General features: G+C 42.8%; 1 protein-coding gene across 5 annotated transcripts in view; it reads left to right on the forward strand.

Moving 5' to 3' along the window:
• Positions 1-26238, forward strand: part of RELCH (RAB11 binding and LisH domain, coiled-coil and HEAT repeat containing) — an 86050-nt gene that overhangs the window by 37457 nt on the left and 22355 nt on the right. For all 5 annotated transcript variants that reach the window (XM_048508034.1, XM_048508036.1, XM_048508037.1 and 2 more), the window contains 10 exons: positions 4971-5083; positions 5831-5921; positions 7076-7147; positions 7757-7897; positions 9123-9287; positions 10435-10582; positions 20622-20778; positions 21915-22038; positions 22820-22868; positions 24796-24875. In XM_048508034.1, the coding sequence (XP_048363991.1) occupies positions 4971-5083; positions 5831-5921; positions 7076-7147; positions 7757-7897; positions 9123-9287; positions 10435-10582; positions 20622-20778; positions 21915-22038; positions 22820-22868; positions 24796-24875 (1140 nt within the window). The remainder of the gene's footprint in view (positions 1-4970; positions 5084-5830; positions 5922-7075; positions 7148-7756; positions 7898-9122; positions 9288-10434; positions 10583-20621; positions 20779-21914; positions 22039-22819; positions 22869-24795; positions 24876-26238) is intronic.

Genomic DNA, 26238 nt, shown 5'->3' on the forward strand with positions numbered 1-26238 from the left:
GTGGTTCTATTGTTTCCTCTGGACCTGTCTTGTAGCAGGTTATCCCTTGGTATCATTCTGGCCTAGTTGATTTGCTTCCTTACTAAACTAGGTGAGTGTTTGTAGTAGACCCCGCAGGTGGGAATCTTGTGTGGTGGATCAGAACATGGCTGTAGCATAGAGCTTGGTTATAGACGACGATTTATTTGATCTGTTTTGGATCATGACCGGAGGCACATAGATACATTTGGCAATCAGCAGATTTTTGGTGTGAGGTGGTTTTTATGCTTACATTACGTATTTGTTCAATGGTGTCTAAAAAGTTATTGTGCCAGAACGCAATTAGTGCCATCATCCATGGAGTCACACCCTTCGAAGTCCAGTGACTTTAGTGGCTTAGGAGGGTGTAACTCTGTTTAAGATTACATCGTAAACTGTCAAGAGTGTTCCAGTTTTCCATGAGTGGGTGTTCCAAATCTTCAAGCTTCCCTTCTGTGAACTACCGTCCTTCCTTTCCTGTGCACAGAAGGGTCCTCATTTAGTGGAAAGGGAACCTTAGGTTTTTACACAGCGTCATCTCAGGTGAAGGCACTAGGATAAGTTTTAGAACGACTATTCTAACTTTTGCATCCCTTCAGGATGTTCAGCCACACATCTGAGATTAATTTTGTATGCATGCTCTCAAATATTCCACAGCTGTGTGGGTCCTACATGTCCTTTCCTCACAGCTGCATGCATGCATATGTTCATTCATGTTTTAATTTCACTCTGAGATAGCAGTTCTGTCTTAGGCCCCTTGGAACAAATGAAACAGACATAATTCACTAAAAGTTCATATTCAGTAAATCTTTATACAAAACAAATGCTTAGGTCCAGTGGTGGGATCCAAAAATTTTAGTAACAGGTTCCCATGGTGGTGGGATTCAAACAGTGGCGTAGCGCCAATGGGGCTGGGCGGGGCACGACATGGGCGTGGCCGGGCATTCCAGGGTGGAGCATTCCGGGGCAGGGCTGTGGCAAGGACACAGCCGCTACGCTGGTACTTGGGTGGGAAATGAATGCACGCAGGCGCAGGCTGCCACGCACGCCGGTGCACCTCCTGCTAGACTTCTTCAAGTTCTGCGCACTACTGCTGAGAGGAGGGGCGTAACTAAGGCAAAAATCACGTGACAAAATCACCAATTATTAACTCCCTCTCAGCACACAAAAATTGTTAGTAACCTACTCTCGGGAACCTGTGAGAACCTGCTGGATCCCACCTCTGCTTAGGTCATGCTTCTATTATTCTGCTCATACTCTCCTCCACATGTCTTGTCTTGTTTTCTCAACTGGATTATCACAGTTTACTTGGGAAAATAATTATCTTCTTTCTGGATGAAACTATGGGGAATGAATGGGTCTTTTTAATTAATACAACCAAGCCTTCTTTTGGCCTCTTTTCCAGATATTCTCTACCTGGGTTTGATAAATGTTGCTTTGATGACATTTAATTATTTTTTTTAGCTTAAAGGAGATGCCCTGTAAAATAATCTAACCACAAGTTTTTATGTCAAGATGCTGGGATCATGCCATAAAAATGATCCAGTTTTACAGACTTGAACCCCCACTATCCAAATTAAAACTGTTCGGGTAGAGCAGCCCTCCCTTCCTAAGTTGAATAGTTCAGGCAGTCCTCGAGAAGATTCTCGTAAAATTTGGTATTCTAACAAGTCCCTGGCATTAGCCTTTCCTGTCACACTGAATGTGGTCATTTAAATTAAGTTAGATTTTAGTCATTAGGTTTGAGAGCAGCAGAAGAGTGGAGGTTGCGTTAAGAACCGTACTATGAATAACCCCACATGGAGGCAGAATTGCAACACTTTCTTCCCATGGTGAAAGCTAATAGAACAGTTTTCAGCTAATCAGGCACCCTTCCAAAATTAAATTGTCCTTCACAATGAGCCAGGTGTGTTTACATAGCAGGATCACTGATATCAAAGGCGAGGGAAGGGCAAACGGTCAGCTTGTTAAAAGCCTGTGAAGCTCTGGCAGGCATGGTGTTTTCATAGCCCTGATGGGAGCCCCAGCCCCTCTGTAGCAAGACAGTATGCCATCTGATGTGATGGTCCCAATTACCTACTAACTACCATGTATACCACTGTTGCCTACCTAACATACTGTAAAGCTCCACCCCGTGCAGTGTTCAAAAATGTTTTGGGATGGTCTTTCTGATATCTTCAGTCTAGATTGATCGTCTTCTTTACTAAAGGGGAGGGGAAGAAGCAGCTGGAACTTTAGGGCATGAAAGACAACTGAGTTTGGGGCACATGGGAACAATTTATATAACTGTGACTTGCGCAGAGGGATATCTTCAGTCTGGTGGAAGAACAAGTATAAAATGTTGTTCTAAGAACTAATACTTGGACTTCCAGAAAGCTGCTAGATTAGCTGAAGGAAAAAAGTTATAAAGCCAGCAAAGGAAGGATTCATAATTTGAATCCATAGTTTTCTTTCCTTACTAGAACTCATGATTTTTCAAGGAGAAGTCGATTTATGGCTACCAATCTTGATCCTCTTTGATCTGAGATTGCAAATGCCTTAACAGACCAGGTGCTCAGGAGCAACAGCCGCAGAAGGCCATTGCTTTCACATCCTGCATGTGAGCTCCCAATGGCACCTGGTGGGCCACTGCGAGTAGCAGAGAGCTGGACTAGATGGACTCTGGTCTGATCCAGCTGGCTTGTTCTTATGTTCTTAAGGAGACAGTTAAAGTTCTTAATGAAATGCAGAATTATGGTGAAGTGCCATATATATATTCTCTATGTTCAATGTAAATCTTCTCCTTCTCAACAAAGAAAAAACCCTTTACCAGCACCGTGCTTCATTTTGGCTTTCTCTTGGCAATCGGCTGAGAAAGCAAATTGGAACCGACTGTTTTTGATTAGAAGACGTTCATTACTCTCCAGTCACCCTGGCATAAAGCTCCCTGCTTCGTTCTGTGCTTTCTTTCTGTGCTGGGATCGAAGGTTAATGAAAGCATTTCGGACAACATTATTCATTACTTCCTCTAGGAATTGGTGCCATCTGATTTAGAGGCTGTACGTGGAAATAGAAGTGACGGCCGTGTTTTGCTCTAATGTAATTCCACTAAGAGCAGTGGAATCGTCTTTCCAGATTCTGAATGTTTCGCCGGGGGGGGGGGGGGGGTTTCCAAGCCCCAGGGAAATCTGTATTTCTCTGAATTTAACCCATTTAGTTGGAGAGCACAATGTATATATTGTATAAAAGTATAAATCTGCAGACATTCCTGAATTCCTGGTTTAAGTAGGTCTAAATAAGACGGATCTGTTGTAAACGAGTGTAATTGTGTGAAGGACTAATCTGCACAATGTCCAGAATCTTTCATGTAACGAACGTGTTGAATTGTTCACTCGGAGCCATCGTTCGGACTTTACGAACCAATTCTTCTTCGTGGTTTCCTTCCTGTCTGCATAAACAGCCTTCTGTATCATTGTTTACATACTAATTTTGAGTCTTGGACTCTAGGGGGGGGGGGGGGGACCCTGTAGTTGGAAACTTCAGGCCTCTCAGCAAACTGCAGTTACATTGAAGTGTTTCTAAATTGGGAACTGTTTGTGCTCAACTGTGAGGGAAGGAGGGGAAGGAGGAGAGTACCTAAAACAAACCAGACTGATTTTCATCAGGTTTGATATTTGACGTAAACTCTTGTAAAAAGAAGAGGAAGAGTTGGTTTTTATACCTCACTTTTCTCTACCACGAGGAGTCCCAAAGCAGCTTACAAACTCCTTCCCTTCCTCTCTCCACACCTTGTGTGGAGCTGGGAGAGCTCTCAGAGGACTGTGATTGGCCCGAGGTTATCTGGCATGCTGCATGTGGAGGGACGGGGAAACAAACCCGGTTCTCCAGAGAGCAGGTGGATTCTAATCTGGAGAACTGGGTTTGATTCCCCACTCTTCCACCTGAGTGGCAGAGTCTTATCTGGTGAATCAGATATGTTTCTGCACTCCTACATTCCTGCTGGGTGACCTTGGGCCACCTTGGGCCACAAGGTGTCTGTTGTGAGGAGAGAAAGGGAAAGGCTCTTGTAAGTCACCTTGAATTTTCTTACAGGAGAGAAAGCTGGGGTATAAATTCAAACTAGGGTATAAATCCAAAGCTGGGGTATAAATCCAAAGGAGCAGCAGTGGCATAGGAGGTTAAGAGCTCGTGTATCTAATCTAGAGGAACCGGGCTTGATTCCCAGCTCTGCCGCCTGAGCTGTGGAGGCTTATCTGGGGAACTCAGATTAGCCTGTGCACTCCCACACACGCCAGCTGGGTGACCTTGGGCTAGTCACAGCTTCTCGGAGCTCTCTCAGCCCCACCCACCTCACAGGGTGTTTGTTGTGAGGGGGGAAGGGCAAGGAGATTGTAAGCCCCTTTGAGTCTCCTGCAGGAGAGAAAGGGGGGATATAAATCCAAACTCTCTCTTAAACTCTCCTTCTTTGGCACTGTACTTCATTGGCTTTGTATCAGGTACTGTATCAGAGACTGGGAATTCATCCTTTCACTCCAAGGCTATGATGGACTTGCTGTGATGGATGAACGTCTGTGTACACCATACCTATGTAAGTGTATCAGGATAACTGGATATGAGGTTATGGTCTAGCAGCTGACATCTTTTAATGCATCACACTAGCTCAGTTTCAAGTGTGTCTGTTGCCTTTAAAAAAACACACACAACCATTTCTTTTCTTCCGTTTCCAGTAACAAATTTGCTACGTAAAGCAAACCAAAGTCTCTAACACTGTCTTTCAGTTGCAGCAAGCCTGTAAACAGGGTGTTTGTGACTGCCACCTTTAGATCAGCCTATGAGGAAGCGGAACGCAAGTGTGCATTCAGTACTAGTGACTGGGCTTCATTCTGCTTCTCTTTAGGTGTTAAGTTTTTCTCCATGAATCGCATTGTCGTTTGAGACCTTTTCGCCTTTCCTTCCCCCCTCGCCTCTTTTAGGAACTGATTCCTCTCATCCTGTGCACAGCTTGCCTCCATCCTGAACCCAAAGAGAGAGATCAGCTCCTCCATATCCTGTTCAACTTGATCAAAAGGCCAGACGACGAGCAAAGGTGCGTCCTCTTCTGCCGTGGGGAAAGACGGCCCGTGAGAGAGGAACCAGGCCTGGACCGTTAACTTTTGGCCCTTAAAAATTAAAGCTGCTTTTTGATGCCGGGCTGTTTTGCAGAGGTGTGGATATGGCCGAACTTCTTCTCCGCCGCTTATTTGTTTAGTTATTTATTAGATTTTTATCCCGCCCCTCCCAGGAGAGCCCGGGACGGCGAACATCAGTATAAACCAAATAAAACGATGCAATATGAAACCAGTATAAACAAGCAACCATACCAACTAACAGCTTAAAATAGTAGAACAATAAATGAACAGATGGCGATAAGAACCCCTTAATAGGCACCCAAGGGAGGTCATGATGTTCCGATCAGGCTGGCCGGCAAGATATAAAAGCCTGGCAGAAGAGCTCGGTCTTGCAGGCCCTGCGGAACAAACCAATGTTCCGCAGGGCACTGATCTCGGTTGCGAGCTCATATTTGTCACATCTCCTGTGAGAATATATTTCTTTGATCTCTCGTGGGGATTACCTTCAAATAGGGGGGAAATGTCATGTGTGAATAAGCCTTTTGTGTTACTTTTCTGACTGTCAGAGTGTAAATGTTAACAGCAAACCATTTGGCTATTACCTGAGTGGTCTTTTCAGGCTGCTCCATCTTCTTTTATCCACCTTAAGACCGTCTGTGGGGTCTCTCTAAATAAAGAAATGTTTCATGATTTGAGCAGGCAACCTGAAGATTCTTATGTTGCAGGCAAATGATTCTGACGGGGTGTGTGGCGTTTGCGCGACACGTTGGGCCCACACGTGTAGAAGCAGAACTTTTACCACAATGTTGGGAGCAGGTAATCCGTTGAGGGTTTTTTTTTAAGTTTACTAGCTTCCAAATCTAGTCCCACAGCTGATCCTAGTGAATTATACTATATTTAACATATGTTTCAAAAAAATTGAGTTGGTATATTACAGTGATGGCGAACCTTTTTGAGACCAAGTGCCCAAATTGCAACCCAAACCCCACTTATTTATCGCAAAGTGCCAACACGGCAATTTAACCTGAATGCTGAGGTTTTAGTTTAGAAAAAACCGGTTGGCTCCCTCTTCCTCCGCTCCACTCGCTCGAGCAGGTGCCAGCCTGCTCTAGCCTCCAGCAAGTCCCGTGCACACTGCTCTGTGCCTCTCTAGCATCTCTGCCTCCTCTGCGCCCCCCGCCCTCGGGCAGCAGTCACCTGGAGCACAGGCACCAGGCCCGCCAGCCGAGTCCTCCCTGCTCACCACAATGCGCACATGTCAAACTCAGTGGCCCAGGCCAGCCTAGATGTGTGTGTGTGTGATATTTTCCGCCCCCCACATGACAAACTCTGTGTTCACGTGCCCACAGAGAGGGCTCCGAGTGCCACCTATGGCACCCGTGCCATAGGTTCGCCATCACTAGTATATTAATTCTGCCTGTTCACACCGAGTGGAGGACCGAGGCCATCAGCAATAGTGCAGGGCAATCCAGGATGTTTTGATCTGATGGTTTGAAGTCATGGGTGTCAGTAAAAGTGAAGCACAAGTAGCGGCTCAAGGTGCGGCACTTGGCAGACCCAGAAAATTACTCCAACACAATCAAAATGGGAATATTATTAAAAGTGATTTTCAGCCTAGCAGTTCCTTTCATTCACGAAACCATTGGTGGTTCTTGCATGGCTCTTGTATGTGCAGTGGGAGTCCCTGGTTAATGCTCAATATGTGGGTTGAATTGTGTCAATGAAATGGACACTTGTGTGTGTGAGTTAAATGCCACCAAGTCTCTTCCAGCCTGTGGCAACACTATTAATTCATGTCCTCCCAAATGTCCTGTCATTAACAGCCTTGCTCGGATCATGCAAACTGAGGGATGTACCAACCCGTTTCATTTTTAATGCTGTGTTTTGTGATCGGTGGAACATAGAAATCATTAAAGTGCAACCAAATACTGGAAGGAGTGAACTGCTAATGGTTGTTTTCTTTCCTACAGATCAACCATAAATATCCAGAAAGACGGCTATTAGTGGCAGAATCTTGTGGAGCGTTAGCACCTTATCTTCCTGTAAGCATTGCGTGCAGCTGTTGATATTTCTCTCAGATTTAAGTGTAAATGTTCGTGGCTGTTGAAATCTCTCTCAGATTTAAGTGTAAATGTTGTGTGTGTGTGTTGATACTTTTCTCAGATTTAAGTGTAAGACTTCTTTCAAGGTTCACATGTCTAAAATAGTCCGTATGTTCCAAAGAGTCATTTGGATTCACAAAAGAGGCTTATACTAGTCCAGAAGAGTTTGATATTTTGTTTCTTAGTTCCGGACCAACAGAGTATTGTGCCGTGTCACAAACTGCTTTTGAAGTTTTGACATAGCGTTTGGGAAGATGGCTGTTCCAGAATTGGGCTTGCAAAACAGCTGTGCAGTTAATTTCCAGGACTGATGCTGGTTACATCTATTGGTGGTAATCACAGACACCAAGATGGCCTCCATGGGAAAACGTTCTGTGCAGAATTAACCCAACATTTTTGCAGTGTTTCCTAATTGATAAAAATAATTAGACCATTACAGATGAGCAAACATTATCCTTTGTTTTTCAGTGCGTTGTTGTGTGTGCTATTAATTGACTTGAGCTCCCACTTCTTATATATTGCAACCAGTCTCCACTACTTTGTTTTCAGAAAGAGATCCGTAGTTCGTTGGTACTTTCTATGCTGCAGCAAATGCTGATGGAAGATAAGGCGGATTTGGTGCGAGAAGCAGTGATCAAAAGCCTGGGTATCATCATGGGCTACATTGATGATCCAGACAAATACCAACAGGTATTGTATCTGAGTGACGCCAAGTGCGTGTGACAGTTCTGTTAGATGAATCAACTGTGATCATTCTTTGCCAGTTTTGCACCAAGAAAGCTGTAAGCCTGAAAGGGAATATTCTTTAAAATAACTAACTCTTGCTGCTTGTTCTGATCTGGTAGCCAGTGATCTGCTTATTTTTATCTTAACCGGGGATGCTTTTCCAAATAGGAAGTGGATTGTGAATTTTTTTTGTAATGATATACCCAATATATTCGTTGTAATCTGCCTGACAGAGAAATATATAGTGTGTCCAAAAAGTGTGCTTTGTGTAGCCTTTCTGGACTTAAAGGTCATGTTTGACTTTATCAGGCAGCATCTTCCATCAGTCACAGAGTTTTTAAATTCAGTATTCAGCATGTTTTGTTCTGTAAATTTAACCTATTTGAAATGGGTCTTCTGTCCTTTCTTTATCTTAAAGGCTTAAAACAGATTAAGTTCAAAATCTAAATAATAACATTTCCTAGCTTTTTCCTCCGTCATCCAGACGAGTTCACTCCTTAGCACAGAGAAATATTTCAGGGCTTTTTAGAGGTAAACATTTGTTTTTAGTCATCTGGGTTTTTTCCAGCCCTTAATCTTTTTCCGCTGGAAAATTCCGCAGCTGTTCATTAGCCCCCACCCCACCCCCTTTATCACATGCAGGCCATAATAGGTTCTTGTGACCTCTGATCATCCCAGTCCAAATATCCCTTAATCGAAGATCTCCCTGCCTGCCCGACATACTGTTCCAAGGCAAACTGAAGAACAGATGTTGGATCCCTCATAATGCTTATCAAGCCCATGAAGTTGTCAGAATAAATTAGGAGAGTGGATTTATACCCTACTTTTTTCCTCTTGTCAGGAGTCTCAAAGTGGCTTACAAACTCCTTCCTTTCCACTCCCCACAACAGACACCTTGAGAGGTATGTGGGACTGAGAGAGTTCTGAGAGATCTGTGACTGGCCCAGGGTCAACCAGCAGGCTTCATGTGTAAGAGCAGAGAATCAAACCCAGTTCTCCAGATTAGAGACCACCACTCTTTACCACTATACCACGTTGGCTCTCTTTTGAGCTATTAAGTATCTAAGGATAACTATTAGGAAACTCCCTACCTGCAAATACCCAGTATTTTTGCTTATTGGGGGAATGCCTAGTAAACATAAGCCATGTAACTGAATGTTGCTAAAGGAGCCCCCTTCTCTGCTACCAGGGTTTTGAACTTCTACTCTCAGCTTTGGGTGATCCATCGGAGCGAGTAGTTAGTGCAACTCACCAGGTGTTCTTACCTGCCTATGCTGCCTGGACCACTGAACTGGGAAATTTGCAGTCTCATCTTATACCTGTATTGCTTAGTAAAATTGAAAAACTACTCAGGGTAAGTAGTGTCTCAGTCTTTCAGACATTTGACAATACATCTGCAATGAGCAAGCATATTGTAATTCATATAGACCTTCTGATTTTGGGGTGTATTTACTACTTACTGGTACTGTTAGTAGAGTCTTACACTCTGCATTATCTTGTGCAGGGTATTTTGTGTATGCCTTTTAAAAATGAGCCCTCCGGGGGAGGGCGGTATAAAAATGCAATAATAAATAAATATAAATAAATAAATAAATAAGGTAACAGCTGCATTTGGTGCCTTTGCATAAACATGTATTCATCTAAGAAAATTCATCTGAAGCCTCTAAATTAACTGGAACTTGGTCATTCAATTCCTCTTGGACATGTTTATCGCCTTCTACTAGCTATGATGAAATCGTTGGGTGTGCGCACGGAATTCCAGCTTGCCCCTTGTACTGAGCCTCAAATTGTTTTGTGACTATTGAGAAGGTTGCAGGGCGAGTCCAAATGTAGACCACATTTCTAGCTCATTTTTATTTTCAAAACTTTACATTGAAATTTAAGATACATTTCTGTAGCGAATGTAAGCGATCTGTACTCCTCAGTAACCAGTCGTTGCCAAGATTAAGAGCCAATCCCAGATTTCAGAGGAAGGGGCTGGAGACTGTCATAGACACAGTAATGACAATGGATGTCGTCCAGACACTTTCAAGATTCATTGAGAATGGGCACTTTCGCACATGCAGAATAATACACTTTCAATATTGTTTGCGAGTGGATTTTGCTATTCCGCACAGTAAAATCCAGCTGCAACTTGCATTGAAAGTGCATTCTGCATGTGCAAAAGTGCCCAAAGATTAGCTTGCACACTTACATTTTCTGATTTAGTAATAAATGAGACTTAGAAATGTTTAATTGTATCTGGGCTGCGCCCAGTGCAATCTCATTGAAAAGGACTTTTAGAAAGGAGTAAAAAGTGGATCGATGGTTTTCTGATCAGTGGTTGAGTTAGCGTAGAAGACAGCTGCCTCCAAAATCCCAGCTTCAACACTGTTTTCTTTGTAGTTTATCTCTCTGCTGTGTCTCGTTTCCAGTGTTTCTCCACTAGATTCTAGGAGGTGAAGGGACTCTGGTGGTAGCGAGAGAGCAAAGCCTGAGCTTCTCCTGCTTTGTCTTTTCAGGAAGGAGAGCACGGGCTGGATGAACACAAGCTTCACATGTACCTCTCGGCTTTGCAGTCGTTGATTCCTTCACTTTTTGCTCTGGTGCTACAGAATGCGCCTTTCACCAGCAAAGCAAAGCTTCAGGGCGAAGTCCCACAGATAGAAGGTACACGCTTCTTTTTTACCCCAGGGAATATTTATTAAGAAACTGGCCACAGGTATTTTTTGTAATAAACGTTAAGTGACATTATAGCCAGTGTTCTAGGTAGGTTAGAGTAACGTGGCAGTGGAAAGTGCCGGCATGTCACAGTTGACTTACGGCGGCCCCATAGAGTTTTCAAGGCAAGTGAAATGAGACTTCCTGAGACTTTTAAGGAAACAACAACTGAATGGAAAACTCCTGGTGTCCTTTTACCGCTGTGCTATAGAGAGTGTCTTCACGAAGCACTCTTTTACCTTCTCCGCAAGTCTTTTATCAAATATTTATTAACTTTTACCAAATATTTATTAACTTTTACCAAATATTTATTAACTTTTATCATATTTTTAACCTTCTGCCGTCTCTCATAATAATCCCATCAAGCTTGAATAAGTTGCTCCAAATGTTTTGAATTCCTCCAAGTTGGAATGAGCTTGCAGAGTCTGTGAGCTCTAAATTTTAACTTACTTCTGTTTTAATACAAGCAGCTGGGTCGCAGCAGCTTTCTCCTGCGTTTGTTTCGCTTCTCCTCCCTGGAAAAAACTATTTGGCTGACTGCCATTTTTTAATTGCCTAAACGAAGGAGATGACCTTGAGGAAACGCCACGGGTCAAATCTGGAGCTCTAATACCTCGAGACCAAAACCTTCCTAAACAAAGAGTAAAATAGATGATTTTTACTCACCAATTACTCTCCAGCAATCTCATCGTAATGAACTTAAGCTTTCAAAATAGGTTTTGAGGTTTTGGAAACCTCTGTTTCGGAAACTTTTGCTGCTCCTGGCCGAGCTCCTTTTCACATGAAGAGTCTTTGCTAATGAATGTAGTAGCGAATAATAGCCTACATGAAGAGAGGAAAGTGCTTATCCTTCACCCCTTACTCCCACTTGCTGTAATCAAATCCGAATGCTTACACCAGCAGCAGGAGTTCCTCTGTAGTTTAACCATCATGAGCCCTTATCATTATGCCAAGCTCAGAAGTAAGGTACTTAACAGATTTACATTTTCAAAGGAGGCTTTTCTTATTTCCAAGACCTTCGAGAAATTGCTTGGTTGCCTTGCTTCTTTGAGTGAGAGGGAGTGGGTTCTCTTGCCTCTTCCATCTCAGAACAATCCAGGGACTTCCAACTATCCTGATTCACCCACTTTATATAACTCTAAATACTCATTATTCTAATCTCATTTATTTTTTAAGCTAGATAAATTCCTCTCCACCATACTCTAGTGCTGCCTTTTGCACCACCAAGTGTCGGTTGATATAGGGGACTCCCCTGCTCTTAACAATGGTGGGTGGTCAACTCTTTCACAGGATCATTATATCCCTTAGTAAACTCCTCAACTGTCAACTTCAAAAGAAGACTCCACTCTGAAATCCTTTAAAAGACTTCCATATCGAAATAAATATACAAGATTGGTACTAAGCTTTTGAGTCCCCCTGGACACCCCTTCCTATCTTCTATAAAGCACAAAGCTTTTTTTTGCTAAAAGCTATGACATCTCTGGGTAAACCAGGGCTTTTTTACAACACCAAAATCAATAAACTGGTGGACATCTCTAGCAACAAGAAGTCCATTTAATAAAGTAATCTCTCTTAAGGAACTCCTAGAGCTTTCTCATCCCTGTACTCTACTCAGAGACTCTCAAGCAAGAAGAACACTGGAAAGGAGCCCGATTTAGATAGAGATTAACTCCCATCCTGACAGAATGGAACTGTCTAAAGACTCTTTATTGAGGGATGGCCGAGGAGTCATCAACGTCCACACAAGAACTCAGGCAGTGAATCCTCATCCAACTAAGTGCAGAGTGGTGGAAATTATTAGACAAACCCCAGATAGACTCCAGCTCCTCACTCACAACTTCTAGATCTCTCCATCCCATCAACAGCCAATACAATACCAAACCATTAAACAGAAGAAAATCTCAAAAGCCCCTTTAAAACCACTGAATCAAGAAATAGATATTGATTCATGCGTTCAGAAAAGAGTACTCAATTACAGAGAGCTTCACAGTAGCTTAGGAGAAGAAAATCTTGGGCAGCCGAACTGGAAGAATTGCAACTATGTTCCTATTTCGATCCTAGTCCAGGTACCACCTCGGACACTATAACTTCACAATGGAGACAGATGCAGACCCTAATATGTATTAGGTTCCAAGAGTCCCCTCTAATCGAACACTCTAATCCACGATCAATGAAGGAAAAGAACACATGAGAGGGATTTTCGCATTGATCTTTCTATTGGCCTTCTTCAAAGAAAGATCCAGCTTGAGTATTTCCAGCCTCCTCTGCACCTGCTGCACTTGGTCAAAGAAACTTCATTAAATCAGCAGCTCAAGTCCACCACTATGACATCATCCCAAATAACGGCTCAACTTCTCAAAACACGGAACAATTTCCAAGAGTACCCATTTCAGTCACACACTCCAGACATGAACTCTATTGTTAACAGAATTTCATCTAATGGATGTGTACAGTACCCTCAGTCACAGATCACACACCACTGGGCGGTTACAGCCTGACGCCAGAAATGTCCTACACTATCGATACTTTCCTTGGAACATATCAGGTGTGGTGCCGCCACATTACAGGTTGATTCTGATTTAATGAAATTTCTAGCCAGTTTTAATATTATCTCATTACAAAGAGACCTGGACCAGTAGCAACATTCATCTTGCAGGTTATGCCTCCCTTCTCAATTCCAGCATTCAGGTTAAAAGCCAGAGGGAGGATGAGAGCAGGTAACTTGTATCCTAGTCTCTCTCAGCATGAAATCCAATGCAGTAGCACTAAACTTCGTGCTCCGCCTTTGGCCCAAGCCCCTATTGATTTCAAGCAGCTCTAATCTGAAATTTTTACTAGTAAATGTTTATTTTGCCACCCGCATAGAAGAGGGCAAGCATTCTTGTAGAGAGAACTGGTCACGCGATTCCATCCAATACATACTTTCGCTGAGCAGCAACATCACTCTGACACCATTCGTCATTGCTGGTGATCTTAAACGCACCAGGATTGGAGAAAATGATTCAGCCCTAAGTCAAAGATGTGGCTTAAATTTGGATGACATTCAATCTGACACCATATCTCAATGCCAGGTTGTCCAAGCTGATCACACCATAAATCAAGCAGCTCCCCATTTGATAGATTCCTTTGCTCTATCAGCAAATAGGAGTAATTTTAAATGGTCTTCCTCCCTTTGATTACTTCCTGGAAAGTTCACGTTTAGATCTGCTGCGTGGAGTGAGTGTGATCGATTAATGTAATAATATCGCCTCGAACTAACAAACCACATTGGACCGCTTTGCAATTATGGCTCCTCGAACGAAGGCGAGGAGCACTCTCCCCTTCTTCTTAGACTAATAAAACAAATCCCTTCGAAGCAAATCAGCCTCCAGGAAGAAGGGTCTTCCCTGTTATGCCCCGGCTTAAGCTGGGCCGCTTAAAGAAACTGAACTAAGCGTCAGCTCATTCTATTATTTCTGATGATCGGATGGCTAACTTTCTTCAACAGTTAACTGCTGCAAAGGACAGCAGAGGAGGTCGGTTGTCAAATCTATAATGAACTGGTTTCCTATCTAACCACTCCAGGGTTCCAGTAATCCAATCACATCATAAACTTTTCACATTCAGTGAATCCTTCCACCTGGTTTTGACGGAGAATGTATGAGCAGCAAGTCCCAACTCCGGAAGTTATTTCATACCGCCATTGTGAACTTAGGAGGAAAGATGTGTCACCGTATCAAAAGAAATTACCTCGCATGGCTAGAAAGTCCTATCATGATCTTTTTAAAGACCAAAAAAGAAATTACATCTTTACAAAGATTTGGAACAATCTCCATCAAGCTCTTTAACTCCAGGGACAGCAAAAAGCTTTTGGCGCATAATTGAATCTCAAGCAAGTGCCTTGGGTGAGCCCTATACAACCATCAGTTCTCAGATTTCAGTGGAAGCATGGAGGACACATTTTACATATGCCATTTTCTGCAATCCAGAACTTTTTGGATTATTCCATGTGCAACTGGAGCAGCCAAAGCATTTACCAGAATGGCCTCCTGTCAGCTCGCGATGAGGTGGTCACCCTGTATATCTAACCTAAAACAAGCGGAAAGCGCCAGGCCCTGATGGCCTGCCACCTGAACTCTTTAGAAGATTCCCCGGAGTTCTGGGCCCCTATTTTGGCTACCCTTAATTTACCAAAATTAATAGCAGTGGGCTGTATCCCTAAGTATTGGACTGGAAGCTTAATCATTGTACCTCTACATAAAAGGTGTGATCCATCAAATCCATCTAACTATCGCCTCGATAAGCTTGCTTTCAGTGGCTACAGTAAGCTTTGCATACGGTACCTTATGATGCGATTCGTCTCACTGCCTGGTCCTCTTCAGTGCTAGGCCGGAACAGATAGGATATGCCACAGGTAAATCCACCCTTGACCATTGTCTGGTTTTTTTAAATCATTTGGCATGGGAGAAATATTGCCACCCCAAAGGGTGAGAGTAGAAACTCGCACCTAGCGGCTTTCCTAGATCTGAAATGCGATTTGACTTCTATCCCCAGGAATCAGCTGTGGGAAAAATTGACAAGCGTTGGGAATAGACCAGAGATTACTGTTTCTTATTAGCCAGTTGTATTCCTCAACTACCTGTCCAAGTTAGATTTATTGATCGTGCTGGCTACTTAACTTCACCTTATAGTTTTCTAAATACCAAAGGGAGTCAAAGCAGTGGGTTGTATTCTTGCTCCTCTCCTGTTCAATCTTTTATTTAAATGACCTTGCTCCTCATTTATCTCTAGACTGAAAGTCACGCGACCCATTTTGGGACAAAGACCCACATGTGCACTGGCTCTATGCAGAAGCGACACTGTGTTACTGTCTCACCGAGTCCAAGGTGGGCCTGCAAAGACTACTTCTCAAGCGCTTTGCTGGGCGTTACTGCACAAACACAGTGCCCTGTCGATTAATTACAACTAAATCCAAAGTGCTGATTTTTTGAATTCAAAAAAAACTTCAGCACGTGGAAAATAAACAGTACTACATTGATTGAACAGGTCCCATTCATACTAGATATTTAGGAATCACCTTCCACCATTCCTTTCAATCCTGGACCTCTCTCATATCCACCAGACTCCTCAATACAAGTAAAACCAAAGTGTTGGCAATATCCAGATTTTTTCACACCAGAGTAGCGGTCAATTTTTTCACCTGCCGCTTAATGGAAGTTTTTCAGTTAAAACTACTGCCACAATTACTTTTACGGAGGCTCAATCTGGGGAGCAAAAACCGCTGTGAGAAATTAGAGAGTGTTCAATCTTTGTTTTAAATTAAGTTGCGCTGCGTTTATTGGGTCTTCCTCTAACTCCAGTGCAATGCTACTCAAGTTCTTTAGTTTAGGAAACCGGAGCCAAGGCGATTTTTTCACGGGTTTGGCTTTCTTTGTTTAAATACTGGCTTCGGGCAGCTTCATTTTAGAGCCCTCCGGGCAGTCTGACATATCCTCCTGTTAAGCTGACCACTTCCACTCCACCTGGCACACCAAAATTATCAATCAAATAAACAACATAGGTGTATCTTTTTTGACCAACTCCTGCTGATGGACCGAAAAGACGGGCTTCCGGAGTTTTGAAGAACAACGTGAACCTCTTGACATTGAAGGGCAGCTTCTCACAGCTGGAGCCTGCAGAACTTGTTCTCCCACATTTTATGGCATTTCACCACCATTGCTCGGGTTTTATATGGCTAAATATCTGAGTAATTTAATCAATCCACATCTCCGCAGATATTTTATGCTTGCTCGGCTTAATGTGCTACCGACTGCCCAAACAAGAGGCAGATATCATGGCATCCCACAGGAGAACAGGACTTGTTCCTGCTTGGCGGGCCTACCCGAAACAACTTGAACACGTGCTCCTTCATTGTAAAAGATTTGGCAGTCTAATGCTCGGTTGCTTCTTTCTCGAAAAGGTATCTTGAAGAAATTTCGAGTGAGATCAGACAAGGAAATAGTTTCATACTTGCTTAGTGACCATCATCCCAACACTACTGAATCAGTTGCCAGGTTTTTAACAAAGGCACTTGGATCAAGGGTGAAACCTTTGTGTAAATTTTAGTCAATTGGTTTTAACATAATTTGCATTTTACCACTTTTTATATGCCATTAAAGGTATTGTATTTGTATTTGTATTTGAGTGTCTTCACCTACTGCATCTGTGTATGGTTCTCCAGTTGCACAGTGGCAGATAGGAAGGCGCTCCAAAGGGTGATCACTACTGCTCAGAGGATTATCGGCTGCCCTCTCCCCTCCTTGGAAGAACTCTATAATTCCCGAAGCCTAAAGAAAGCCCAAAAATATTTTGAGAGACCCGTCTCATCCAGCACACTCTCTTTTTGAACTGTTACCATCCGGCAGACGATACAGGTCTTTCAAAACTAGGATGAAGAGGCTTAGAGACAGCTTCTACTCTAGAGCTGTGGCTATGCTAAACTCCGCGGCTTCGTGTTGATGTGTTTGGGGCTGTGTAGGGATGGGTGGAGGAAGGGGAAAGTGAGGGTGGGGTATGAGTCTGAAATTGTGTGCATCGAGGAATGCTGCTGTAAATTTCGTTGTGCGTGCACAATGACAATAAAAATGCTTATGCTTAAATGCGGAGGTAGTTTGCTATTGCCTGCCTCTGTGTGGGCTGAGTGTCAGACCCCCGGTCCGAAAATAATAGAAACTGTAGATTTGCTCTAAAGTCTTTATTTCGAAGCGATGGGTAAACATCAGCAAAGACAATTCTGAAGATCCCACACAAAACACTTGCCTATATCCCCCAAGGCTCCACACCCCCCCTGCAACCAAATAGTTCCTTCTATCCCAAGAACAAAGCATGAAGGAGCTGGGAACATTCACACTTGATAAGGGGTTGCTGTTTCTGGCTCCAAGGCCGCAGACAGTGGGAGCGCCATAGCCGGTCACCTGCAGAGAAGAAAGCTTTACAATTCCCTTGCAAATGCCCGCCCACCCCCAACCATCAGGCTCAAGCCTGATGCTGAGAGAGTTCTGAGAGAACTGTGACAGGCCCAGAGTCACCCAGCAGGCGACACGTGGGGAATTGAACCCAGTTGAGCTCATCTGATAACTAATGGAATATTGTTATTGCAAATGCCTTAACAGACCAGGTGCTCGGGAGCAACAGCCGCAGAAGGCCATTGCTTTCACCTCCTGCATGTGAGCTCCCAAAGGCACCTGGAGGGCCACTGCGAGTAGCAGAGAGCTGGACTAGATGGACTCTGGTCTGATCCAGCTGGCTTCTTCTCATGTTCTTATGTTATCAATGGAGAAATTTATTGACACTTAATCTGTGACCTTCTTTTCTGTCTCCATCATCAGCTTCATTTTGATAGCCCAAACCATTTCATTCCATTTTCAAATCCCCTGTTCTTAGACCGAAGCCTTGGACAATTAAACTGTGACGCTTAAATAAGACCCATACCTTCAACCCCTCCCTTTGACTCTTCTCTGCAGCCTCTAAAAAATGTGTAACAAAATAAGTACGTTGAAGGTCAGAGTCCTCCAAGAGAAATTGAACCTTTTGCTGTAAAGTTGCTTGAGAAAATGTAGACCATCTATTAAAACAGGGCACAATCCATTTTAGCGTAAGTTGGGACACATTGGGGAATTCCAAAAGAATATGCACCATGGAGTCCACTGACTGAAAGGGGCAGGGACATAACCTGTCTGAAAAAGGAATCCTTAGCAGACGACCCAAAAAAACTATTGGAAAGGGGCAATTAAATCTTGAGTGTGTGAAGGTTCCACGTAACTTTAACGAGAGAATCCCAATAGGAAGAAAGAATATCCATCAATGGAAGACCCAGGGCAAGTGTAATCTCTATCTGTGGGTTCTGTGGGGCAGTACTTGGAATGAGTTTGCAACAATTTTTAAAAACAAAATGGTTTACTTTCTTAACAAATAACATATAACATCAACATTTAACATCACATTTCAAGGTCCTGTTCAGGTTGCAATTTCAAGTCCTTATATTTACAGTCTACTGATACTGCCAAGTCCAATTCTTCTTTGCAAGTGGGTTGGCTCCTGAAGACTCCAAGGGCTTGATGAACAGGCTTCAACATGATGAAGGTTTCCAGGAGAACTCTCACCCATTACAACCACAAAAAGAAACCCTTAACAAGGTGTTAAGGGCTTATACAACCAAGGTCCGAGTCTGGTAGCCTTGTCTCCTCCAACTACATGAGGTCTGCTGCAGCCTCTTGCTGCTTTGAGTCTCCACCCCTTACTGGGTCAACCCATTCTGGTCATGGGGGTTACACAAGCAGAGAACACGTCCTCTGAGCATCAACATGAGTGGAACTCTTATCTCTAGCATAGCTCAATTTGGCCACACGATAGGCCAAACGTAAAAACACACAGGCAGAGGCCATTGCTGCTCTGTCAGTGATGGTCACAGGCATCGCAGTACCTTCTCCTGGGATAGCAACATACATGTTCTTCAATTAAGGTGGGCCTGAGGGAGCATCAGCGAGGATGGTGTGTGTTTAACTGCCTCGCAACCCATGGCAAACGTTCTCTAGCAGAAGGGCAGACCACCAGCTCTGTTCCTCAGGGTGTTTTTCAGAGTCAATGGAAAGCTACAGGTTTGGCAAAAACCCAAGAATAACAGCCCAATGCAAGGAATAGTGCAAATAAATTCGTGATAGCTATATTCTAAGTCACAACTATAATATCCTTATAACTTTACAACATACAGATATACAGGTAAGTTAAGGACATTCATCTATATCAGCCGGATATAACGGGACGTCTCATTAAATGGAGAATTCGCATCAAGTCTATGTATGGTGAAGCAATGATGAGCTCACCACACCGCCAAGGAACGTTGGAATGGAGCAAAAGTGTCCGCCGCCAGTTCTTTTCACCGTGTGGCTTGTGAAGGCAACGAGTCCAAAGTCTCAGCGTTCAGAAAATAATGAGAACGAAAGGCAGTACCAATAATCGGCAAAACGCACGCGCGCCTCGATAGCGTTTTCGCGACTCTTCTTCAGTGCATATGTGCTGCAATAATGCTTTCCAAAATCCTTTCAATTATAGCTATATATTTCCTAAAATCCAATCAATATTTTTATAAATATCGAAAGTCTATACATATTGTTTTTACAATCATTGCACATTTTTTTGAAGATTCTAGACATATTTGGCTAATTAAATAAGTGTAGCACTACAAACCAATATCTTAATAACTACCGTTAAAAGTGACTATTCTTATGTGGGTGATTATATACAATGTGTGATAAAAATACATTCATTCTAAAAATATTTTCATTTAATTATTAAAGTTATTAATGTTATGATTATTATAAATATTATAAATATTATAAATATTAATATTAAGTAGCAACCACCAGAATAAATATTATAATTTAAGTCATTCTCTACGTAGTTTTTCAGAGTCCCCAAGGAATGAGCAAGCTACGTGTGAGTCAGTTCTCAACCACAAGACAAGGATTTAAGCCAGTTTAATGTTCTTCAAATCTCTCAGGCTCAATCTGCTTAAATCGTCGTCCTGTAACATTGATTAAAATAACTTTGGGTAGGCTGTAGCAGTTTGGGGGGTACTTCATTAGGTGAAAATCTTTATTTATTTATTAAACTTATAGGCCGCCTCATCCCCGAAGGGCTCCAGGCGGCTCACAACACGGCTGTTCCAACGAACAGCAAATCGACAACATAAAAACTAAAATCCCTTAAAAGCTTAGGCAGCAATAAATTGAACAGCAGAAGTAGTTTAAAACAAAATTGTTTAAAACAGGCGCCTGAACCAAGGCCAAGGAAGGGAGGAGATAGGTAGGGCCCGCGATGTTATCAGTGGATCAGGGCCAACCAAAATAAAAAGATGGAACAGGCAGCCTCAGTTATTAGTGTGAATTGTTTTCTTAATAGTTAATGGGTCACTGGAAAAAAAAATGGGATTTTTAACCTTAGGTCACAATTGTTTATTGTCCGCTTCCAGTGACGAGATTCCCAAGGCCTGTGTCACCTCTTCAGGATGTGGCCACCATCATCGGAAGCCGTGAACAACTGGCCGTTCTGTTGCTGCTTTATGATTACCAGCTGGAGCATGAGGGTACCACAGGCTGGGATACCTTGCTGTGGGTTGTTAATCAGCTGTGAGTTCTTGTGTGCTTCACTTAATTCCTCTGAACGATCACAAAGTGTTGGAAGCTCTTTTTTCTCATTCTGTCTTTCTTTGCAAAAACAGTAATGCTGGGTGCTATTTTTTTAGACCAGAGGGGTCCAACTCTAGCACCTCAGATGTTCACGGACTACGATTCCCATCAGCCCCTGCCAGCATAGCCAATTGGGCATGCTTAGAGGAGCTGATGGGAATCGTAGTCCATGAACATCTGGGCCACTAGAGTTGGACACCCCTGTTTTAGACAATCAGAACTGACTGCATAACTTTGGCTTTGAATGGTGGTGGTGAATAGCCCAGTAGTGTTACCTTGGAGAATATTGAATGTAATCTTTAGACAAAAACATCGCTTCTCAGTATCTCCTGCTTCTCAGGAGCAGCAGTGGTGTAGGAGGTTAAGAATCTGGAGGAACCGGGTTTGATTCCCAGCTCTGCTGCCTGAGCTGTGGAGGCTTATCTGGGGGATTCAGATTAGCCTGTACACTCCCACACAAGCCAGCTGGGTGACCTTGGGCTAGTCACAGCTTCTCAGAGCTCTCTCAGCCCCACCCACTCACAGGGTGTTTGTTGTGAGGGGGAAGGGCAAGGAGATTGTAAGGCCCTTTGAGTCTCCTGCAGGAGAGAAAGGGGGGATATAAATCCAAACTCTTCTTCTACTCTTCTATCTCAAACCCTGAGTAATTGTAATTTGTTATCTAGAGAAGCATGAACTGCAAATGTTTTACTGGTGTTTGTTTTTTGGGGCATGGGGGTGGGGTTTGCCGTCAAGTCTCGGCTAACTTACGGCAACCCCTGGTGAGGTTTTCGAGAAAAGAGGCATTTTGCCATTTCTGCCTCCCCATCACCACCCTGGTATTCTTTGGAGGTCGCCTAGCCAAACACATGGTAGGGCCAACTCTGCTTAGTTTTTGAGATCTTGATGAGATCAGGCTCGCCTGGAGCTATTCAGGCCATGGCCCTTGTATATTAGCACTATTAAATGTATTGTTCCAGAAGACCTAAAGTAACACGTTATACAAGCAAGATGTGCGAATGTTTGGATACAGTATTTGGAAACCCATCCAAGCAGTGATTTAAAACAAATAATCTGATGCAGCTTGTTTCTTTCAGGTTGCCGCAGCTCATAGAAATAGTTGGCAAAATTAATGTGGCCTCCACAGCCTGCGTGCATGAATTCTCGAGGTTCTTCTGGCGGTTCTGCAGAACGTTTGGAAAAATCTTCACAAATACAAAGGTAAACGCACTCCTTCAGGGAAGATTGAACCATATCCCATACAAAAATAAACGTTGTCCTTCACTTTTATGGAAGCATTCAGGAAATTTTAATTTGTCCTCTCGCAAACATATATAGCACTTTATCTGACAATTGAATGGTGATCCATCCACCAGCTGATTTTAAGTTGTTACTACCAGAGTCACTGGATTCCTTTCCTCAGCTGTGAGATTGAGAAATCACAGCATCAGCCAAGCTGATTTTAAAGTCTTGTATTTAATTAACCAGTTAAGGTAAATACATCCATATCTGGACCAGATTACAAAAATGGAAGAATGCTTAATAAGGCATTATGTCGATACATTGTGTCGATATAAGGCAAATAAATAGAATGCTAGGATTTTTTAAGATGTTCAGCTATAGGATTGTAATTGGAAAGGAATCTTTGCTGTATCAAGATTTTTCTGTTTATGTGGAAATGGAGCAAAAAATACGCCTGCAATTTTTTTTTTGCTTCATTGGCACAAATAATTGGTATCTTTAAAAGATGATTAAACATCACAAGTTTCTTTCAAAGAGAAATCCATTTCTACGGACACTTCATATTAAAGACCAGAAAGCGCTCTCCAAAGTGTGTTATATCTTTCTTTGTTTCCCGTCTGTTTTTAAATTCATCCTGACTTCAGAGTTGTACTACAAAGGACATCTTAAGCACTGTACTTGATATAAACCTCCCCAAAACACCATTGATGGCTTAAAACCAGCATCAGATTTGAAGTAGTGTCTTGTATTCCATTTTTAGGTAAAACCACAATTCCAGGAAATCCTACGGCTCTCTGAGGAGAACGTTGGTGAGTAGTAGCATTAGTTCTTTTTTTTTTTAATCCTAAACTGGTGACAAAGCTCTAAATCCATTACAAACTACCTTTCGGAGACAGTTGTAATGGGAGAGAGGGGGTGGGGTTTGTTTTGGGTTATTCAACTAGCTTTACATAGAATATACATAAGTCAGGCAAACTTTCTAAATTAGTGTGTGTATTCTGAGATTGTTACAAGAAACTAGTTTGCTTCATTGTGTTGACCCCTGTAGTCATAAAATCTCCTCAGTGGATGATTTATGGGCTGTCTTATCCCTTATGATTTTGGCATTGATGTATGTGCATATTAAAAATTGAACATACGCTTTCCAAAGCATAAGCAATGTGCACAGAGAAACCAAATAATGTGTGAAGTGGCCATGTTCAGAAGTTCATACAACAATTTTGATCAGGATTCTTAGTAAATTCTGTGTTCCCCGATATTCTAACATGTTACAATTCCTGAGAATGTATATTATAAAGTAATTTGAATGTCACAGTTAAATTCAAGTCCAGCGGCAGCTTATCGACTTAGAAGATTTTTGGTGTGTGAGCTTTTGAGAGGCAAAGCTTCCAACTTTCCTTGGTCTCTAAATCTACTGCTGACCAATATGGCTATCCTTGGAAACCATCTTGGACATAGCAGGTTTTCATCATGGTGTTGCCAGTTCCACGGTGAAGCATCAGTACTTGTAAGGGTTCGTTTTTAGCTACTCTGTTTCCCCGAAAATAAGCCTAGCATGATTTTTCTGGATTTTTGGAGGATGCTTGAAATATAAGCCCTACTCCAAAAATAAACCCTAGTTACAGATTCTCGGCGCAGCTGATCTGGTCACATGGGGGGGCACAAAATCATGGGAAAAATAAGACATCCCCTGAAAATAGGTCCCCATGTATCTTTTGGAGCAAAAATTAATACAAGACCCTGTCTTATTTTGGGGGAAACACGGGTATGTATTTTTCTTTCTTCAGTGCTTGAACTTAACAAGTACAGTAACTGTTGGCATTTTGGTTCTAGCTTTTGTGTGCGCTTTTTTTCAGTCCATGGCAAATGCAAAAGGAGCACCACAGCATTATGAAACAGCCGTGGCTCCGTAGTGCAGCATCTCTGCTTTGGGGCAGAAGATCTCAAGTTCAATTCATGGCCTTTCCAGTTTAAAAAAAGCATTTTCTCCTGACCTTTTTCCTGCATCTGTGGCTGGCATCTTCAGAGGATCTGATGGTAGAAAAGCAAGCGGAGTATATATAATGAACACCAACCAGACCAAGGATGTCTCCAGGCAGTAAGCAATCAAAGGGATCAAAAGGCCAGGCTACTACAATGCAGCTGCCCTCACTAATTGATGATGCTATCTTCATGGTTACTCAGATGCTAAATGAGTGGATCCACCCAACAAGTGCAAATCAAGCTTGCTGATTACACTCTTTACACTTGTTAACAGGCAAATGGTTCTTTCTCCCACCCTGGACTTTCAACAGGTACATGTACTCCACTTGCTTTACTACCATCAGATCCTCTGACGATGCCAGCCACAGATGCAGGCGAAATGTCAGGAGAAAATGCTACTAGAACACGGCCATACACCCTGGAAACCCCACAACACCCCAATGGTTCTGGCTGTGAAAGCCTTCAATGTTACTTAGTAGCTGAAAGAACTTGGAAAGCTGCAGCCAGTCGGAATGGAAAATCCTGCATAAGGCAACTTTGTGTGTTCAAAATGGCTAAAATGATGTAACTTTTTACAGCTTATTATATAGAATGGGATGTTAAAGTTCTATTTGCTGCTGTCCTGTGTACTTCCACCAAAAAATAGTTCAAGAACTCACCCGATATGGTAGAATTAGGCAAATGTGTACCTGTGTTTCAGGATCAAAATATTAACCCCTTCTATAATTTTTCCTCTTCTTTTTTAAAATTCAGATACTTCAGCAGGGAATGGAGTGCTAACGAAGGCCACGGTTCCTATCTATGCAACAGGTGTACTGACATGCTATATCCAGGCAAGCGATTCCATTCAGTTCTGAAAAGCTCATTTCACTCTAAAAATTAGGATATGATAAGATGGCTTTGATACTACTAATTCTTCATCGTGCCTTCTTTTGTGCAGGCCTGCCACGGTTGAGACTGATCAGCTTCTTGTAGAGCCTTCTAGAATCCTTCCAAGCGCTCCCCCTCCCCTCCCTGGCTCAAAGAGTCATGGGGGAGAGAGGGGAGGGGTGATTGCTTCCCTCAGTTCTCTTTTAGCCACCGTGAGTGGAGAGTGTGGTTTTTGCATTTTTTAAGATTATAGAATTGCGGGGAGCGCTTTTTAAGAAGTGTTCCACTTGATGGGCAAACAATTTGAGCCCGTGGCAACTTGTGATCTTGCCATGCTGTCTTAGGCTCATTCCGCACATGCAGAATAATGCACTTTCAAACTGCTTTCAGTGCTCTTTGAAACTGTGCGGAATAGCAAAATCCACTTGCAAACAGTTGTGAAAGTGGTTTGAAAACACATTTTGTATGTGCGGAAGGGACCTCTCAAAGCAGGTTTTTGGGTGGCCATTCCCTCTGCAAAGAGGGTTCGTGACCTTCAAGCCCTCCTCCGAGTCCCACCATTTCTATAGTTCCATTCAGATAAAGTAGTCGTAGGTCTCATTTGTCCAAGGTGGTCTCCCCTTTCCACCTTTCATAGGACATTGTCCTCCCCGCCTTTCACCCTAACTTTGCACAGATGCTGAGAGGGCCTCACATTCCTTGGCCCTTGGTAGGGTGTTATTATTCTATGCCTAAAGAACCAGGGCAGGTACAAACAAGGAAAGACAGCACACCCAGCCATGGCTGCTGTAGTGTTATTACCCTGCTATAGCTCTAAGTTTAATAAAAGTGTTATTTTCTGCTGTGAATGGTTCCGAAAGAGTCTCTTTGCAGCCTCATCCCGCCTCCATTGTTGTTCTTAGCTTGCTATTCTCCCTTGTGGGTTTGTACGGAAGGCCACAACAAAGAACAACGTTGCACTTATCTGTTCCTCAGAACCCAAAGGATAGAAATCAGTGATAGCTTTTATTTTCAAGTTATGATGGGGAGGTAACCTGTCTTTCTTCAGCTACAGCTGGAATTTGTGTCTGATAAAAAACCAAGATCCACTAGGATATTTTCTTTCTTCTGCAAACTGATGCTTCTTGCCCTTTAAGAATCAGGAGTATTAGACCAAAAAGAGGTGTACCAGTGTTTACGTAGCCAGCTGCAGTCATCCTTCTTTGGTGTGGGGCAGTTCAGTTTGCTTTTGAGAGGCAGTGCAGACCCAGTGCAACTATTCCAGCGATTCTTAGCTGGTTAGGTGTGTGGGAGCGGAGCATGTGATGACACAGTTTCTGCATCTCT

This window comes from Sphaerodactylus townsendi, linkage group LG09 (genome assembly GCF_021028975.2).
Source record: "Sphaerodactylus townsendi isolate TG3544 linkage group LG09, MPM_Stown_v2.3, whole genome shotgun sequence".
NCBI classification, from domain to species: domain Eukaryota; kingdom Metazoa; phylum Chordata; class Lepidosauria; order Squamata; family Sphaerodactylidae; genus Sphaerodactylus; species Sphaerodactylus townsendi.